At 28.8% G+C, this 21,509-nt stretch overlaps 2 protein-coding genes across 4 annotated transcripts in view; one reads left to right on the top strand and one right to left on the bottom strand.

The window, feature by feature from the left end:
- The window catches only part of LOC119676703 (cadherin-86C-like), a 373,671-nt gene that overhangs the window by 219,585 nt on the left and 132,577 nt on the right, over positions 1–21,509 (top strand). The window lies entirely within an intron of this gene.
- LOC119681355 (kelch-like ECH-associated protein 1B) overlaps positions 1–21,509 on the bottom strand; it is a 31,117-nt gene that overhangs the window by 1,503 nt on the left and 8,105 nt on the right. Inside the window, exons 1-6 of one of the 3 annotated variants that reach the window (XM_038094525.1) lie at positions 12,590–13,342; positions 1,568–1,887; positions 1,223–1,480; positions 1,013–1,129; positions 379–944; positions 108–313 (exon numbers count right to left, since the gene is read on the bottom strand). In XM_038094525.1, coding sequence (XP_037950453.1) covers positions 108–313; positions 379–944; positions 1,013–1,129; positions 1,223–1,480; positions 1,568–1,887; positions 12,590–12,770 — 1,648 coding nt within the window. In that variant the 5' untranslated portion in view covers positions 12,771–13,342. Of the gene's footprint in view, positions 1–107; positions 314–378; positions 945–1,012; positions 1,130–1,222; positions 1,498–1,567; positions 1,888–12,589; positions 13,343–21,509 lie in introns of those variants that run through there. The other 2 variants (XM_038094526.1, XM_038094527.1) reach the window with 2 other exon arrangements.

Below are 21,509 nucleotides of genomic sequence, written 5' to 3'. Positions count from 1 at the left end.
TGCGATGTTCCCAAGATAGGTTAAGAATCTTTTCTATCGATAAATACTCGATAAGTACTCTGATATAAGGACGCTATATATGATTTATTTTATGATTTTACACCTACCCGCTCCACTGCGGCCAGTATGCATTGATGGCACAAAATTCCATTCATTGTTTTCAGGATGATAACACTCCACTGAAGCCAAACGATCGGTTCCATTAAATCCGCCTATAGCAAACAGTAAACGATTAACAACAACCACACCCACACCTAAACGTCTTGCATGCATTGGTTGCACAGATGTCCAACGATCTTGTTCTGGATCATAACTGAAAATATAATCAAGTATAAATATATATAATTTGCAAAAAAATGAAAAAATATGTTAACATACTATTCAACTGTATTGTGATATTCTGAGCCCGCTGAACCACCCACAGCGTACATCAACTCGTCCATAACAGCTACACCAACACGATGACGTGGTACAGACATTGGTGCGCAGGGTCGCCATTGTTCCGTTATAGCATTATAACGATCCACCCAATCAGAATCATAAGAAGAGCCAATAGAATTATTTCTTCCTCCAACAGCATAAAATGTGCCTTTAAGAAATGCTGCTCCCAATCCTGATCTCGGTATACGTAAATTTGGCAATGTCGTCCACGTTTTATCATCAACATTATAGGCTTCTAATATATCCAATGATTGTCTAAAGAAACCGCCCGCTACAAATATCATTCGCGTTGTATTTGGCGTACGTTCTTTAACTACCGGTCTTTTGTGTAGCGTTAAGTCTTTGAAGATTTTAGCTAAATATTCTCGACAAGCAGGTACCTTACGCAAAACATCACAGTTCTTCATCTGCTCTTTTAGAAAGCTTGGTGTTAAGAATTGGCAACGTACAGCATATAGTATATGTTCCATTTTCGGATAACGGTTTTCCTCATCGTACTTAACCTGATGTGTATATATAACATATATAATATTTTAGGCCCTATGAGATATTACATGTTTGTGTTACCTACCCATTTTAGCACCGCATCGTATACCTCTCGTTCTTCTTGCACATTCAGTTCATCACGGCGTATCAATGCAATTAATTGATAGGCTGAGAGCTGAAGAAATTCTTCTTCCTGGCATACCTAAAAATATTGAGATTTATGATTGCATATAGTATAAAACTATAGATTTTTTAAATCGAGAAGTAAAGAAAAAGGAAAAGAATATTAACTCACCTGTGTAAAATGTCTTTCAATGAAATAATTTGCTTTCTTTTGCAGTTCCACACAACCATGCTGTTCTGCAAAATTTGCAATACCAATGGCATTTGTTGGATCCAGTTGACGTTCGAGAAAGGCACAACAGGCTTCAATCACATTTGGCACTTGGAACATGGTGGCAGCAGGTAAGAGCTGACAGACGGTTACTTCTGTTACGCGTATGTGTCCGGTATACATAAAGTAAATAATGCGTCCCATAGCTGTGGGGCACACCTGTATGATTAACAAAACTATACAACTATTGAAGGTGCTATTGGATAAAATTGTGCATTAGCACAGCTGGTAGAACGTGCAACTTACACCTTGTAACTGAACACGCGACATTTCCGATTCCTTCAAACCACCGGTAAACATAGCCTTAAAGTAGGGAGACGCCGCCGATAGTACGACTTTATGTGCGGGAAAAAGCTCCTGTTTCACTTCCAGTACCACATCGGTCAGCATATGGTGTGAACGCATCATGAACATCATTTTCAAGGCCTCTTTCGCATAATTCGACATGCAGAACGTCATGTCGTCGTCTTTAGCATCGTGTTCCTCTATCGGTGACGTCGAGAAGTCTGAATTTTGAAAACTTGGCATCGAACTTTCGTTGTCGGATAGGACATCCATATTTGTGTCTGAAAGAAAAAATGTTTATGTGTGAATATTTTGCACAGTTTAGTCGTGAGTTTGTAGAAAAAGCAATGCTCGTAGTCACGATGACTGGGCAGTTATGTTGATTTGTTAATAACAGCAATTGCTTTGAATATTTTATTAACAAAAGAAAAAAAACAAAGTACTTGACAAGCTTGCCGCAAATAATCTATCGAAGCTTAAAGAAGATAAAGTGTATTTACTTGAGGCTTAACAGGGCTGGAGTATATCTGATTTCAACTGTTAACAAGGCCTGCAGGTAGAGCGCATCATTCGGAAAGTGTTTTAATGCATTTATGAGGCAATTTAATGCAAATATTATGCAAAGTATAAGTAAAATAAATGAATGAAGCTGGAATTGTTGAGATTGTTGTTGTAGATAAAAACATAGAGATATAAGATACACAATTATATTTAATTATTGCATCAATTAAGTACTTGTGTCTGTGATAGAGCGGATAAAGTTCGCTTGTGGCAACCAACCGTTAAGATGAGAAAAATTTTAAATAGGTCATAGACCTTTCTATTGAAGATTTTTATATTAATTCATTATAAACATGCCACAGCAAACTCTGCTATTAGTACTTTAAGCATCAGTGCGGATTACATCTAGAATTTTGCAGTAATGGGACGATTTTTTTATTTTAGTATAAAATAATGATTCAAAAACAATGAAAGTTAATTATTTTTGCATAGAAAGAAAAACATGAGAATTGCGATTTTAAAAATATTACTTTATATAAAAAACATATGCACATTTAATAAAAAAAGATCTTAACCAACCAACTATCAAAGATAATAACATCATTTTCTATGCAGAGAAATAATCAATCCAACCTTCTCTATAATTAGAAGCAAATTGACTTTATACATACATATATACTAGTTTTTACTGGATATAATTTTTAGCTTTATGTATATTAGTTTACGTCTAGAGCTTTTGAAGACCGCTCTGAAATTTATAATGTGTTGATTTATATGGTATATATTATACCTTTTAATTGATAAATAAGGCGACAAAGTGGCGTGTCTTAAAATATCAGTTATAACGTGTCCACATATGTCTATATAAAAGTCTAGTAGTCTCACTGAAAAATGACTCTTCAAAAATCCTTTGACAAATAACTGGTCTCTGGTGTGGTAAAGTTAGTAATAATCACAGCACAAATAATAAATATTATATATAATAAATATATTGATTTAACGAAGGCTCTCTACCACGAATTTGTAATCTATAATATGAAGTAATTTTAAAGTAATTATTTTTTTATACTGCTGTTAAGAAAATAACAGGGAAAGTAACATTTCTCCTGTCGTCTTTTGATATCAGGAACTTCTTACCCTCGAATATTCTAGTCTTGATTCATAAGTCATAATACCTTCTGTTAAAAGCAGGTGTAGTTCAAAAAATATAATAGTCACAGAGTTCATTTTCAAATGGGTCTCTACATGTTGGGTACTTATGTATCTATCTATTTTTTAACCAAATCTAAATTAACCATAATTTGGAAAAGTATAATCTATCTAGTATTACAATCTATCCGGTAACATAAGGACTAAACATATGATATATAACAATGAAAAAGGAAAGCTATTAGTTATGAACATTAAACAGTTTAATGTAAGTGGCGTTAAAATATTGCAGCAGTAATGTAGAGGAGAGAATTAATGTTAATTCAAAACATAATAGAAAATAATAGATAAACAACTTTAAAAGAAGTAGATCATGACCCACATAATAAGGTAAATAATACCAAAAATGACCACTCGTAGATGTTAATAAGATACTTGTTTAAATTTAAGTAGAAGAAGTTAGGCAACCAGAATCATGTGGAAGAATATGAAAGAGAGAGAGAAAAAAATACTTACAATGACGCTAAAGATAATTTTGAAATGTTATCATTATTGTGATAATATTCGTATGATGTTAATTATACTAATAATGATGACAATTACGATAATGATAAGTACATGATAATTATTATGATAATTCTCATAAAAGGATATTTATGACATTATTATAAAATGATGTTGACGAGACTCTATTATGATGCTCATATAATTATGTATTATGATTGTGTTCACATGATGATGACAACCGTATAATGATAAATACCCTGTAACAACATGATAATCACATAATAATAGTAACATGGTAATTATTAAATATTATTATAATTCTTGATTAATCAAAATACGATAATAATGATTATGAAGTGGTGTAACGATTATGATTGTACCGCATAATGATAATTATGATGATAGTTACATTATGATGATAGTGATAAACACATGATGATAAACATATAATAGCCATATCATGATTATAATCATATTAAGATGTATATTCTTATCACAGTGACATTAATGGTCGCTTGTCTTATAATATTTAGCTATTATAACGAAATCATAGTAATCAAATAGAATTCACAGATAGAATACAGAAGTTTTTAATCAACTAAACTAAAATATAAAAACCATATGTAAATCAGCAGTCTTTAGTATTAAAATCTATTGTATATAACTTTTAGAGACCTTAAACCCATAATACTCATATTTTATTTAATAATATAATATAATTCTTTTATATAATTCCTTCTCACAAGTGAATGAGATTAATAGGCTTCGCTGTTGTGACCCTAAAATGCTAATTACTTTGACGTTAATCAATGAAAAGCAATTTTTAAAATTATTTAATATATTCGCATTAAAGAAATTGGAGCAAATTATTTGACACTTAAATAATCGATCCAGCCCTTTGTATTCCTTATCTCTCTAAGATTAAATTATCTGAAACTAATTGTGTTAATAATACGGATGTTTTATTTTTAATTATTTAATAACATCATTAGAAATATTTTAATGTAGATAAAGGAGATTAAAAGTTTTTGTGTATTTTTAGGGTTTTACCACGATTAGAACACATGAAATAATTTCTAAGAGTAAAAAACATATTTTTTATATAATTGTCAACTACTAAGACATATTTGGTGAACTATTAAGGACTATTATACTTTATATCATAAAACTAATAAATTTACTACCTGTGCAATTTTTTTATTCCCCAGTTATCGTTTTTCATATAAAGTACTTTCCTTAATGTAATATCCCTTATTACTTGACCGGACAGAATTGCTAGTCTCGTCGATGTTCGCTTAAAGTAATTCTCACATAATATCTTAAAATAGTCCTTTATACAGTACATTTCTATTCTATACAAAAATCTGACGTCGGAATATACGATAGAAAAGTAATTTATACAAAAAAAAGTTGAAATTAAATTCGTAATTCACAATAGTACAATTACATAGCGTAATTAGTAAAATAACTGACTAACTAAAGTAAAATAAAACTAAATATGAATATTACTTCAACATTCGATCATTTCAATTACGAACGCAATTACAAAAATAAATATGAGACACTAAATTAAGATAAAATTAAGATTTACTGTGTGTGAACGGGTGTTTAGCAAAGCGAGCATAAAACTCAAAATTACTATTACATTGTGCTGTGTGAATAGGCAACAGATTTGGTTAAAAAGTAGTAAATGAATGATTTGTTTTATAAAGCCAAAGGTATGGGTGTCATAAAGAAGGGAAAGCAAGTATTTATATTTTTTTAAATATATTGCTATTAAAGAAAAATATTTTCTAGAGTCCAACCCTAATGTGTCATTCCGAAAAAGGGATTAGTCACTCAATATTGATAAACTATTATTACTAATAATACTTTGAAACACGTGTGTCATTTTTATATACATATATATATGTTACTATATGTTTTATTAATATTTAAAACTATTTAAAAAAAAAACTTTGAACTGTGAAGGTTTTTGTCTATTTTAGCACTTCGACTTCAAATGCTAGTAATCATTACAAATATTTACATTGTTTCAATAACAATAAATATTGTATATAGTAGAGTATAGTATAGTATAGTATTGTAGAGTATAGTATAATATAGTAGTTACTCAAATAAAGGCATTGAAAACGATTACGTTTACTCAAGTATCAATAAAAATTACAGCATTAATTAACACTTCTAGCTTTAATAAATATTCCTAACATAATTTAACTAAGAAAAAAAAATAAAGTTTCTAAAAATAAAAAAAAAATCTGACTTAATTTCAAAGATATTTCTAAAGAATTAAAATAAAAATTCCAAACTAATAAAATAATTTAGCATTATCTTTTGCTCATCTGTTTGATTGTATGTAAAGAACGTTACCAAGTTAACTGTTATAATTTTATAACAGTTCATGTGTTTGCAAATGGATTCATGTACGTTAAGTTGAAATAGTGAAAGTAAAATTCTTGGCACCGATAAACTGAAGTATTTATTGTTTTAAAAATAAACGCGATAAGGTGTTAAACAATTGAAAAATGCGTAAAAAGATCTTTAGTTAATATAATTTTATTTAAATAAAAATCAAAAAAAAATATATTTCCAATTCGTTTTTAGATAAAATCAACCGCAAAAACTATAAAAGTTATTTTTTGCTTGAAAACAACGAAATGTTAAAGAAGTGAAAAATATAAATATTTCTTCGGCATTTTTTAATCGTGTTTTAAATTATAAAATGCAAATTTATGTAAAAAAATTAGCAATGTTCAACTAATGAAAAATAATAATAATAATACTTCATTCGTCTTGTTGTTCCTATACAAAGGACGCTGGAAGAATATAGTCTAGAGAGTATAAAAAAATTAAAATTATTAAATTTTTAAACGATTTTAATAAAAACTAATAAAAAATATTTCATTGAACGGTTTTCTACTTAAACGGTTTTAATAATTGATTGAACGGCTTTTTTTTAAAACTATGAAATATGTTGATTAGTTTAGGAAACCGAAAAAGTGCAACATGGCAAAAAGCGATAAAAAGCACTTCCTTTCTATATAGTATTATTATGTTGAGGCTAGTTGAGTCAGTGCATTTGAGCAGTTTTACTCTCTATTAACTGTGAGGTTTCTTCATAACCTCTCTCTACGCCTTGAATGGATTAATGTTAATGTTGATGACTTCATTAGACTAAGCAATAACTGACCTCAGATCAGCATACCTCCCCGAGGAGCAAACGACGATGAAAGGATGAAGTAAACCAAACGGAGATTAAACCATGTTAATATGGTTGGACTTATAGAACTACTTTAACATATTTTTGTATAGAATTTGTATGACAAGTAGTACTTGCACATAGAAACACAGTAGAAAATAAAATAATTAAACAAATAAAAAATCGTTTTCGTTAGAATTCAATGTTTATGAAATAAAAGATAAGAAGAGGACGAAAATCACGTAACTAGCTCCTACCTTTCTTCGAGACAATACTTATATTGTATCGAGTAATTAAAAATAATTAAGAAAATATAAGAAGAATCAACAAATCCTATAACAGGAATAAAAACCCCATTTGTTCCAATTGATAATAGTCTAATTTAGAAACTTAGGATAATGAAATAATAGCTTAATAAAACAAGAAATATCGACAACTTATTTAAAGAGAATAAAAAAGGCATAAAGTATTTAAAAACGTAAGGCTATGAAGTAATTGGTTAGTAAAAATATAAGATTAAGAAACGTTAGCAACAACTCATATAAAAGAAATAAAAACCAATGAAAAAAATGTTATTAAGTTGAGACTACTTAACACTTTCATTTAGAGTCCTAGGTCTATGAGATAATATAAAAAAGATGAGTATAACAACCAAAAAAAAAGCTGAAAACAAGCGCTTCATATTTACGTTATCCACAGAGGTTTGTTACGGGGAGTGTGGTAAATAGTTGAAAATTATAAGTTATATTCGGCTTGGGTATCTGCCAATAGACCACTGTAATCAACCAGTCAAACAAAGGTTTCATATGATCTAGAGTTTCTATAGTAACTAACACTCATATAATAGCAAAACATTATTTAAAAAATACAGGACTCAGCTGTGCCTGGGTTCCATAGAGCAGAGATAGCAAATTTTTAAATAAATCCGGTCAAATTTTTCTTTTAAATATTTCGTAATCCATAAAAAAAATCTTAATTAACACAAAACAAAGCAGACTAATTTGTGTTAACTTCATTAACATGTAAAAATATCGTGACCGACAAAAACTTCTCACGATGACTGATCAAAATTGGTTTCCCAAATGAATTGAGGAAAATTTCAGCTTAGCACTCTAGCAACAGAAGAAAAAGACTGAAGTTCAGCGCGTCATATACTGAAAGAGATCTTAAGCTAAAAAATTGCAATCGTATTGAAAATCTTAATACTCATACACTACCTATCCATACTTAGCATTTGGGTTACGTGACTTTTGCATGTATAATTTTTTTTTTTTTTCATGGGTATTACTCAGTTACGAGAGATAGGTGTTGCCAACCCAGCAACAAAACTCTGCTCTAATAAATTAGTTTCACAATTTTTAAATAATACTGAGTCATTTATAGTAACATCTTCCTAATGAAATGGTCATTATTATTCTGTTATACTTTGAATTGCGAAATACTCATACAAATCGATATTGTATGAATCAGAATATCAGATGTTATCATCTGATTTTTAAAATTTTTTTTTTTATTTGTAAATGTAACCTTTACTTCTTTTACATTGTAAATTTTCCAAAACGAATTTTTTTCTTTGAAAGGAAACCACTTCATTTTATAATTATATACCATGTGAGTGAATAACACAAAATACAATAAAAAACGTTATCAATATTAAAATTTTCCATTGTGATAATTTATTGTGAACAGATAATTTAAAACAGTTTTTATAGCCTTTAAACTATTGTGAATTAATGGACACACATTAATGGCGTTTTCGATTGGTAAATCTAGATTCAATCTAGATTTACTCCAGATCTGTGAAATTTTGTTCACAATCATACATTTTTAAAGTAATCTAATCTGTGGTTGTGTTAGTAAATAAATAAATTGAATTAAATTATTAAATGATTTAAAATTAATTAAATTAATCGAAAGGTAGAAGACACTTTACTATCATAGAAGTTGGAAGACATATAAATACTTTCAAACACTAAGTAATCACGTCAAATCATTTGCAAGAAATTTGCTCAAAAGAGCGGATGAATTTGGTAGATCAAAGAAAATCCTTGTATTAGAATTTCTATTTATAAAAGAACTATTTAAATTTTCGAAAGTTTTAATTATCCACTTCGCAATACATATTTTAAGTTCAATGGAACTTAAATGCATTTGTTAAATATACTAATTTTAAACAAATTTAATTATTATCTTTATTAGATAGATTGTAAATAAACTTTACTATGGAGTATATTTTTTTCATTCTTCACTTCTTTTTTGTTTTTACTGAACTTACGACTTCAATTCTATACTCTTCGTAGTTAAAATTAAATAATAGTGTAAAAAATTAAAAATCATGGTAAATATAGTTAACAACTTAAATGAGTAGAAGATTAAATAAATATTTAATTTTATAACAGATACTACAATTTTAAACTCTTTAATTCTTTAATCTAATTAATCTATATTACTCGTACTGTCATCAATAAAATTAAACAAAAAATAAGAATTTTTTATTATATATGTATATTAAATAGAAATATACCATACTATAACCGTATTTTAATCTAGAAGAATAAACTTTTGCTTTAGATTAAATATGTAATTTTTTTTACTCTTTTAATCTAAAAAAAATTTTTATTTTGGATTATTAAAGATAAGTTTTGTAGATTTTTTTTAAGTTATTCCACTCCAAATTAATCCAAAGAGTAATTTTTAATCTCAAGTTTGTGATATTTATAAAATTCATTAATTAAATACTTTGGAAAATAGAACATGGATTCCCTTCTCTCCGATCATTTAAATTAAGATTATAACAGATGGTCATTAAAATATTTTAGGTAGATCATAAACATTTGTTTAAGTACCAGTTTTAATCATAATAAAATAGTATTAGCAAAAATTTATATAAAGAATATTGCTTTAATTAATATTTTATATTTTCTTGTTGAAGAGGGAGGGCCCGACATTTTTATAGGAATATAACTTGTAAATTTTAAGTCCGCTACTGTTTATTGCATTCATAAAAATTGGACAATGACCTGATTTGAAAAGCTTAAGTGGATTTTATGGAACAAATAAAAATGTAAAGGCAATGAGTTGCATTTTTTCAATTAACTTAACTAATTACACAAACTTAGTTGTTTGCTTTATTGCCATAATAAATCTATTAAGCATTCATTGTAAATAAATAAGTTTCTTTTTTGGTTAGAACCAATTGTTTAAACAAAAGTCTAAACATTAATTTAAAATGCTACTTCGTTGTTCATGAGTTTTCGTGCTTGGAATAATACCGAATGACAAATACTCGTAAAGGTTTTAAAAAAGTTCAAGGAGTTCAAGGTTTATTATTTATTACATTAAAGGGCGATTTTAATGTTTAATTTTATTTGTTAATATTTAATTTCGACAACTGTTCATATTTTTGTGAATAATAAGAATATAATTCTTTTATTTGAAACTACAACCCATAGTCCATAATATTAGGATTTTTCCTAAAATAAAAGTCAAAATCAAAGCGACGACGTAACCACTTAAAAAATTTAAAACAAAATTATATAATCCATAATCCGGTAATATACACGACAATCACTACAAACTTGAGGACTCTTTACTATATTTATATATAATCTGTAGATTATGTTATATATATATATAGTATGTTGTGTGCTTGGATTGTCTGTGTGTAATGCAAAAAAAATATTTTCACCGCCTCCTCCGGTAAAAATTTATTATTAATTGTACATCATATCATTAATATTTACGTTTATGAGTCCAATCTACCTTCTTCAACTTCGAGTCTAAGACAAAATGAACTCACTCAAACCGTAAACACAATTGTAGTCTTTCAGTAAAATAAAATCATAAAGCTACTTTCAGTAAAATAAAACCTTAAAAGCTTCTTTTTAAACAGGTGTTTAGGTGTTTGGAAGTAGGGAGTCAATGGCTGGTTGGATTGAATGACTGATGTTTCCTTAAACCAAATATGTCTCCCTGAATATGTATAATATTTATATGTATAACTATATAATATAGTTATAAATAACTATATTTATATGTATATGTATAATTATATATAAAATAATATAATTTATATGTATATGTATAATTATGCTATATATAAAAGCATTTTGTTTCCATGCAGAAATGTAGACAAGTGATAAGGCTGAAAGAAAGCTTGAGGAACTAATGTCTTCCGAATCGAAGGACTATGCTTAGAGATGTGTATATTCAGTTTTGCATCACTATGATTGCTTAGTAAGGAATATTTATTTATTAATTATAAAAATTTAAAATATTTCTCCATTCAGAGTAAGTTTCTACCTATACATCTACTAACAAACTAAAAGAAAATACGGAGTTGGTATAGTAAGTTGCTTCCATTATTTCTAATTCACTTATTTAAGACAAAATTCGACTTCTCCGAAAAAAAGATAGGTTGGGTATGTAGTTGGCAAACTTAACAAATGGATGTGGGTACTTAAAGAGTTGTCATATTAGGTCTATACCACGAGCTACTCATAGTAACTATGAGAAACACTGTGTATACACAAGTGCGTTCCACTAGCAAATTTTCGTATAAATTTTACTTGTATTTTACTGGAGTTTTACTAAGAGTAGCTCATGGAACAGACCTATTATAAAACGGAAAAAAGATTGTTTTGGTTTTAAAAGAAGTGGTCCACAAAGGTCTACTAAGAAAAGAGAAAAAATCGACATTATGATAAAGAAACTGATATATAAACTTAATATGTATCAAGTATCAAGTTCTCTGTTGTTGTTAACATTTTTACTGTATTATTTTAGATGTGTTATTTTTTATAAACAATAATATAAACAATAATAATAATAGTAATTTTTAATAGTGATTTTTTATTTTCACATTTAACAGAGAAATTCTCATGAAAAAAAAAAATCTTTAAGCAAATTTAATTGACCGGCGCGAAAAGTTACCGTTCACACTGTTTTTGTATTTTAGTGCTCCGTTTAAAATTGTAATATTTACAAAAATATATTCGTACAATAATTAGGAATAAATATTTACACTACTACGAATAAATTAATATGCAAATGTTACTTAATATCAACAAAAATCATAAACCAACGTAGCAGATCAGCAAAGCAGCATTAGATTTGGCTTATCGCTTATTTAGCGCTAAGCAAAGCTAATTATTCTATAAACAACCTTACACGAACGAACACGAAGCGACCACAGAGCAAACAAGTAAGCAAGCAACAACAAAACGCGTAAATAATTGTTTGTGTGACTGTGTGTGTTCCACACATTACCGCAGCTTATCAAAAATGCATAGTCACGTTACGCTAACGTAAAAAGAAAACAAAAACAAAAAGAAAATGTTAAAGCTAAAGACAAAAATTAACACAACTAAACACATTTAAAAGAAATATAAAATTAAGTCAACACAACAAAAAGCATATAAGCGACAGCGAACACAACACAACACAATTATTAAGCACTAAAAAAGTAAATGTGTATATTTAAGCAAAAATAACAAAAATCATTTCTGCAGATCATTCATTACTGTTAAAAATTTAAGCATAAAAAAATTAAAATATATTTGAATGTATGTATTAATAACAAAAAGAGCACAGAGATTTTATTTGGAAACGTGATCAAATGAACGCACCTTCCACGTTTAACATCTGCAATGCATTTTGACGTAAGTTTTGTAAATGCTGGTTGCGGTGATGTGATGTGTAGGAGGCATGGTGAAGTTGTGGCTGTCGGTAGTCTTGTTGTGGTGAATACATTTGTGCGGCATTAATGCTTCTTCTTGACAGTATATTATTCTCAACACTTTGTGGCATTGTTTTGGCACTATTTTGTTTATATATGTATGTATTTGTTGTTTTGTTTTGTTTTGTTTTGTTTCCTTTTTAATACTTGAGCTTAAAATGTAATTATTACGTGCACTTAATTAGTTTTGAGTATTTACACAAGATATTTACACGGCTATCGTTCAAACACTTCAACTTTAGCGCAGCTAAAATTCTAATCGTAATCGTAATAATGTGCGATGATCACAAGTACATATTGATCAGGCCGGTTTTCTATTTCTTTGTGTTTTTATATGTACCTACATATATGTACGTAAATATGTGCCATATATATTATTTGTTGTTGTGTTTTTATTTGGAACGAAATAAACTGATAAACTTTGGAGTAAAGTCTAACATTTACGTTAATACACACAAATTAAGTTAGCAACAATAACAATAGAGGCAGCAAACATAACGCGACATTTCGGCTCCCCGCAACCACAGCACAACGATCGAGCAGATACTGGCAAATACTACGCGGATTCTTGCAGTGAAATCATAAATATTTGTAGTCGGTTTCGTCGGTTTTCTCAATGAAGTAATATCTCTATATATTTAAGTTTCTTTTATTTATATTAATATATATTAATATATATAAATATATATATGTATACGTTTGTTAATTTTATTTTTCTTTTATTTACTTAAGCATTTTAGGTTTTAATAAAATTCAATATGAATTCAATATGAGATATTTGTATAAAAATAAGTGTCTGTTGCGAGTTAGTGAGCGCTCACAACATAGTCGTCCACGATAACACCACGACGACGTATGAATTCAACTAAAATGTTCCCTTCGCGGATACCTGCTCGAAACCACGAAGAGCCAAAAAAAAAATCCAAACAGTCTAATATGAAGCACAAAGAATCTGCACAGTCATGTTTTGGGGGAGCTGACATAAAAATTGAAACAACAAAAATGCTAATCAACACACACAAATGAAAATACACACAAATATTGCCTCTGCCTGCCTGCCTATGCCTGCCCAGCAATTACACTTAGAAAAATATGTTATGATACAGTTTATTATTTTATTTGATCTATTTTTGTTCCAGGGATTTTTGATTTTATCGCTATCACCTCAAATGTTTTTCACCTTATAGGAAAAATTAAAATTTTTTTGATAAAACTTAATAAACAATTGAAAATTAAGTAATAAAAAAATTTAGTGATTAAGTAAATTTAGTAAAAATTAAAAAAAAACTTCACTGACGGAGGGAGATGCCGGAGCGGACATAGTCGGACCAGTCAAGAAGCACTGAAAAGCGCTGGGGATAAATACTAGCATCTTCCAAGCGGAAATTTACACAATCTTAAAGTACGTACTCATCAATATGTAACTGAATTACCAGGGTAAATATATCGCAATACTGACAGACAGCCAAGCGGAGATCAAGGCACTAAACTCGCATCAGGTGATCTCAAGACTGGTGCTAGACTGCCTTGATAAGTTAAATCTGCTTGATGAATCTAATCAATCGATTCTTTGAATACCGGAACATACTGCCGTAAGCAGAAACGAATACGCGAACAAACTAGCCAGGAAAGTAGCAGCCACAGTGAGGATGGCGCCAAAACGTTTTTATGGACTAGGAATTAGCACGCTCCTTTCTCTCATAAAATAAAGGAGAACCAAAATAAAAAGGATTACTGAGATAATATACCAGGATTAAAACAATTCAAAACACTTATTGGTACCTATAACGATAAAAGATACTAATATTGTATGAACCTCTGGTGTTTTTGTTCAAAACTGAACAATAGTAGTCACCTACTTCTACTAAACCCTAGCCTGCTCAGTTTTATTGATGCTGACAGGTCATTGCGTACTATGTAGTCTCACGCTATGAGATTGGGTACACCGTATAACGACTTTTAACTCGTTTGTGATTCAGTGAAAGAGGAGAAAACTGTAGATCCAAAATCTTTGGGGCTTGCATATGAATAACGTTTACCATGATATCACAAGGGGCAATTATTTGAGAATAATTAGGTTGACCTGTTAGGACATGCGTTTGTTAAATACGCTCTTACCCATAAATTCTTCCTTTACATTTTCACTCAAAAGTTTGTATTTTTTTCTTTTGATGCTCGCTCGCATCATTGTAGAAAATTTGTGTTACTGCAAGATTATTGCAGAAATGCCTTTAGTGGGGCCTATTATTATTCACATATTTCACTGAAGTTTCTTATTGCAACACCAATCAGAGCAAAAATACAATGTGAATAAAAATTTTAGACCATCCAGCGTAAGACGTTTTCAGCTTGCAGTGAGAAGATCATATATGATAGAATTAAGCAATATCTCTGTGTCAAAGTTATAAAAGAAAAAATTACCGCATGAAAGCACAATAGAACTTATAGTTCGAAGTATTCTACCGTGTATTTTAAAAGGTGTTAAATAATTTTTTATGTGTATAAAAAAGATGTATATTGAGATTTATAAGATAATTTTTCTTTGTGTATAAAGAAGGTAACACCAATAACAGGAACTGAAATGTTAATCAATTGGGTTGAGCCAATGTGAGATTTTAAGGTTAACAAATTTAATGAGTAAATTTTTGAGCGTGTTTGTTGTGATACAAAATCTTGATTTCGATGTCTCTATTTAAATATATTCTCAATCAAAATCACTACGCAATAACAGTGGTGTATTCAGGTTAAGATTAGGGGGATATCTGACCTCATCTTGATAATATAATATGTACCATAAGACAAACATTTAGTGCATCACGAAAACACTGCAGTTCACTACCTCCATTCCCTTACCACAATCCTGAATACACAACTGTGCTGTAATTATAATAAAATCTTTCATGCGTTTCTTTGTCAACATATCCCGTTAGATTTTTCCGACTATAATGCACTTTTTTTTGGGAAAACTGTCTCTAAAATGACATATACTGATTTTTTGTAACAAAAACGACCAAATTTTATTAAAGTTACTCATACGCTCTGTACACTATGGTGAATTATCCATCAATATTAAAAAATTAATGATTTTGCATCAGTTTATGTTTTCATTACAAACTATTTTTTTCAGTGTAATAAACTATTGATAAGAAAATATAAACGCAATTCTTTAATGTCCAATAAAATATTTTAATATTTTAAAGATTTATTAGCATTATTCCTACATAGATTATAAAAATCATACAAAATAGATATTACGTATCTTAAATGTCCTTTGAACTGTTTAACATAAATAACAAAGAATAGCGTAATTCCCCTTATTTGCCAAAGAAATGCAAAAAAAAAAAATAAAACGGCTGATATGGCTTTATCTCTAAAAAAACCTTTATCAATTCTCAGAAAGTTGTGCAACTGCCTAAATACCTAAATACCCAGAAAACTGATTTAATATTGTTTTTAATCATCTATATTTATTCTGTGTAATTAACTTAAGAGTAGCACGTGACTCAAGAAATGCTGTCATCAAGTCTTCAGATTCGGTTTTGCCATAGAGTGCGAGAATGCTCTACGCGATATATTTTAAGAAGACAAGTATAATTTGCACAATTATATACCAGACCAGTCTAGAATATATGTTAATAAAATATTTTATTGGTATAAGTATAAATATAGTTTATATTATCAGTGTAGTGATAAAAATAGCTAATTTATATAAACAAAATTAATAAAGATCAAGATCAACACAAGTGTGAAGATACTAGATGTGGAGATTAGCGCTGAAGTGGGTATGTTCATAGTTAGTTTCTTAAGGTAAAGGTTTGCTTCAAGTACGAGATTACTAGTTTGAACTTTGGTCGTTGAACTGTTCTTGCACAAAAGTATTTCATTTATAAACAAATAAATAGATATAATTTATGCGATGACGTCATTAATATAGCAGTAACAATTTTTTATGTTTAATTTAAAGAAGTGTGGTGTTGCTTGATACTAAAAGTATATGTAAATAGATTAAAATATTGAGATAATTTAATTATAGAGCTCACAACCGGTACAGATCATTATGTTATATTTTTATCTTATTTGTGTTATATTCTTCCAAGTTAACCTGACAACAGACATCACTATGTAATACAACTAATCGAGATGTTGGTTTTGAGGAGACATCCCTAACCTCATTGCTTACGTCAACAATATCTTTGAAAAGTGTACCAGTGCATGCGTACCTAAGACACATACATATGTATCTAGAGTTGCCGAATGTCGATAACAAATGATTTTAATAAATATTTTATCTTATTCTGTATGTTCTATATATTAACATGGTTATCATGTACACATATCAAGCAAAAGATATTGGCTTCACGCGACAGAAATCATGTAGAATGCATAAAAAAATATGTTTTCATTTCGAGAACTATATCTAGATTAACACACAGACCTTATTTACATAGCTGTTAAATGTCATTCTTAAATAAATAAACTATTTAAAAAAAACTACATTTACAGCAAACTCAGAGTTATTAATTCATCATGCTTCAATAAACATAACAACAAAATGCTTATAACATCATTTGCTTATAAGAAAATAATATAGATATAGTCGTACACTGCTATATAAATGTAGGAAATTTATTTAAGAGTCTAAAAACTCTTTGCAATCATATCCTTATATATAATAGTGCATCTTTATAATGTTAGTTTATCATGATAAATATAAAAAAACTAGAAGTTTATCATTGTTGTATTCACCACATAAATCATGTTTTAAAACCATTACTGATTGATGAAGAAGATGAAGAAATTGCTTTTTTATGTTTCAAATATTTACATGTATACAATCTATAAATCAACTTTTTTTTACATATTAAGGTGTAGTATCCGCCCGATCTTTCATTTTTGAAATACTTTTCAATACAAATCTATATTCATCGTAAAAACATTGTGACAAGACATTCACCTTCATAAACTTATAACAACAACTGCATGTTTTTATCGAGATTTTTAATAAAATTCATCACGATTAATTATTTATTATGATATCTGCGCAATAAAGATATACTATAAAATCGCAGCGCTACAACAGAAACTCAAAACTGCTCTAATGTTCATACCAAAATTGTGAGACAATACAATTTGTTTTTAAAAATCCTAAGCAGTGGGGAATGACTTGCATGCAGTGGTGAATAAATTGAACATGGTGATTTATACATTGAATTCGGTACAAAATGCATATAGATTATGTGAAGCACTGAGGATATATTAATAAATTCAGGGAATGTTTCATAGCAACCTAAAGAACCATTGCGTCCTTTTATCGACTCAGAGTATTTTTCTGAGTGCAATGATCTTAACAAATTGTAGTGTTGAACCTACTTTACTGAGACTTATTTCTACATCCGTTATAATATGTGCACATACGTTAAGTATTTTATTTGTTTAGACATTACTGCCGAACCATTTCCCCGCATATGATTCTCTAGTATATTAACTTTTCAACAAAATCTTCAAATTGTTTATAGTATATTGCTTGTTTCTAAGTCCCCTGCCAGATACGTTATCATAAGAAACTAAAGGATACAATGTGATCAAATAAGATTTGAGAGAAAAAATAAAATTATATAAAAAAATAAATTTAATCGAAGAAAATAATATATATTAAAACAAAATAAGTAGATATAATAGAATGAAATACTAATTACTCGTAAAAGATGTAATATAAAAATAAGATAGGCGAAAGTAGGCTTAAAAATAAAATAAAAAAGAAATAAAATAGAAATGACAAAAAAAAACCAAGGGAACAGATGAAGAAGAAAAAAAAAGAAGTCAAAAAATCTACAAAGAAAAATACAGATGTTATAGTCCCATGCAAGGGATAAAAGTGACATAAGGAAATAATAAAAAGAAGAAGTTCAAATTCAATCAGGTTTATACAGAAGAAAAAAGCGGTAAAGAATTGGGTTGAAAAATTTGAGAAAGTATAAGGAAGTCTATAAACCTTATATTAAAAATAAAAATGAAATACAGAAAACCTAAAAGAGCGAACTTAAAATTCCTAAATACAAAAAAAATATAATGTAAATAATGAGTAAGTTATATCGGCGATACTAGGGATCCAGTAAGCCCTATTGTACTGAATTTATAAAAAATATACTTTAGGAAAAAAGATTAGAATTAATAAAAAAAATTAGAATATTTAGAGAAATGTGAAAACTAAAGTTGCATTTCTCTTTCGTAGGAAGATTCAAAGTAGTGAAGAATATACGCTTTAAACTATAAAAGATCCTATCTAAGATTTTATGGAAGTTATGCAGTTTTGGGAAAGAACTTAAGTTTTAGAAGTGACTAAAATTTATAACAAATTGGCAGGTATTTTAAATAAATTAACTAAACAACTTTCCTTAAGTACTCTACAAAATTTTATCGGATGACATATCAAAAAAATGCACGCCTTTAGACCATTGTCTATTTATTTATCGATGTACTTTAATTATAATAAATACTTTGCCATGCCATGACTACACAGAATTTCATATGAATTCTAGGTATTTTTTTTATTATTACTATTATTTAATTAATTGATTACTTTAACTACTTGATGGCGTTTTTAGTGCGAAAAAAACGATAAGAGTAATTACCCTAGTATTAACAACCGGAAGGATTGTATCGATAAAAATGTTATTAGATATCTATATATAATTGTTTTTTGCTATATTTAGTAGTATTTTTTTTCTGTCCTTTAATTATATACTAAAGAATTTATTTATATTTTTAGTAGTAAATTTCTAATTCTATAACAATTGGTATTGGATAAGAAGTAAGACCTCCCTCCATTCACTTCGATATGGGGAATAATATTTAATAATTTAAAATAAGATAAAGTAAATTAATCAGGTAAAATTCAACTGTGCTGAGCTAACGAAATTTTATTTTGTGTATTCAATAATCGGTTAAAAAAATTATATCTTTACAATAAAAATTCAAATAGAAAAATAATATTTAAAAAAAAAACCATGCGATAAAAAATTAACGCAAGAATTGTTGAGCAGAAATTGCTAAATCATCGTGACGATAAACAAGTGCCGGCGAGGTGCTGTACATGGAATGGCTCTGTGGTAATGGAAACGCAAAAAGACGCAGAAACATTTGCTTGAACTGTTAAATAATGAAATCAAATTTTTGAAACTCAATTTCTTCCCCTCGTCACTAAACACATTACAATTATTATCATTTATAATGAAGATTGTATAACTTGAAAGCTTCACAAATATTCCAACAGTCAATAGGGCGATATACATTGGCACACCCAAAAATAAAGTAATTTTGAAAGTGCTACAATCAGTAATCAGTTATTTTACAATCTATACTGTCTGGCGTCTTCGACTCAGAGCTAAGTTAGTGAATCCAAAATTGTGGTTAACATTAAGTCGCACTAATTCCAGTCACAAATTTAAAAAGTCCTTTGCCTGTGAACTGTGCTAAAGATCGGATGGGATCTGTGTTATAAGTGTCAGATCCCATTATTTTCTATGAAGCTGTAGATGACTGAAACAATAGTGCGTCCATATGTATAAACCTAGATATGGATAAACCTAGGTGTTCCGGTGTCTCGCACTTGGGCGTTAGCGAAAAACGAAATTTTAGGGGTTTAAGACTATCTGTAACCATTAATAAAGCCAAAGATGGTCTGTAAAAAGAGTTTGTGGAACTGACTAAGATTTTTTATAAAGTAAGAACCAAGTATAGATAAGATAACCAGTAAAAATACTTAAACTCTAGTTTAATGTAATAAAAATAATTTAAAAATTATATAAATAAAGCAGCTTCTTAAGCAATTCTAATAAACCTTAGCATTTTCATTTCAAATCCCAATTAAGCCAGTTCACTCTTGTAAATATTTTTATATCTAGACTAATCATTTTTGAATGTCATTCTTTATTGCTACCGAACATAAACATGCTCACATTCAAATTTTTAAAGAATAAGGGTGTTTGCGCATGCTGTAAGTGAATGACAAATGCAAATTTTTGGGTAACAGACTACGTTGGTTGCGTATCATTTATCATTTTTGAGTGTTATTCATTCTCTCTTGAATGGCACTTAAAAATTATTGTCTGCACCGCGCTTAAGAGTTATTTTTAGTCCAATAGCTAATTTTCGATCATATAAAATATTTTATTTTACAACTTTTATATATACTACCAGCGCTATCGCATAGGAGAAGCATTTATATATTGATTACAAATTTCAATTCAACATAGACCGACAGTAGAGTACTGATCACAATGTATCTTTATTTGATTTTAATGATTTGCAAGCGCGTGAGTGCACTAACAGACATCGTTTTAGTGACACAGCAGCATACGCTTATCTTTATTGGCTCATGTAAATGCTAGATATATGAGTACGAGTATATAATATACATACAAATATAAAACATATGTGTATATAATAATAAGTTGCTGTATTTAATATGAGAATAATAAAATTAATAAATTTATTTAGCAAAAGCTAAATACTAAATATAAAGATTGCCTGACTACAAATAAAATAAATTATTTGAGAATGAGTTGCGATTTTATTATAGCGAGCAGCTGACTATCTCCCCTCAGAATTGAAATACAGCGAATACAATACAAACGAGTACTTTTCAATCCTTAAGCTCGTTAGATTTATTGATTTGGTTTATTGAAATTAACTTGAAGACATTTGATATTCGAATACAAATACTTGAAACAAAGCTTTTACTTAAGAAAAATGCGATAAGATTCTGATAAGATTTCGAAGTGATTTCTTTGACAAATTAAGTTAATTAT

The sequence above is a fragment of the Teleopsis dalmanni genome, chromosome 2 (assembly GCF_002237135.1).
Source record: "Teleopsis dalmanni isolate 2A chromosome 2, ASM223713v2, whole genome shotgun sequence".
Lineage (NCBI taxonomy): Eukaryota > Metazoa > Arthropoda > Insecta > Diptera > Diopsidae > Teleopsis > Teleopsis dalmanni.
This window is presented reverse-complemented; position numbering and strand designations above follow the sequence as displayed.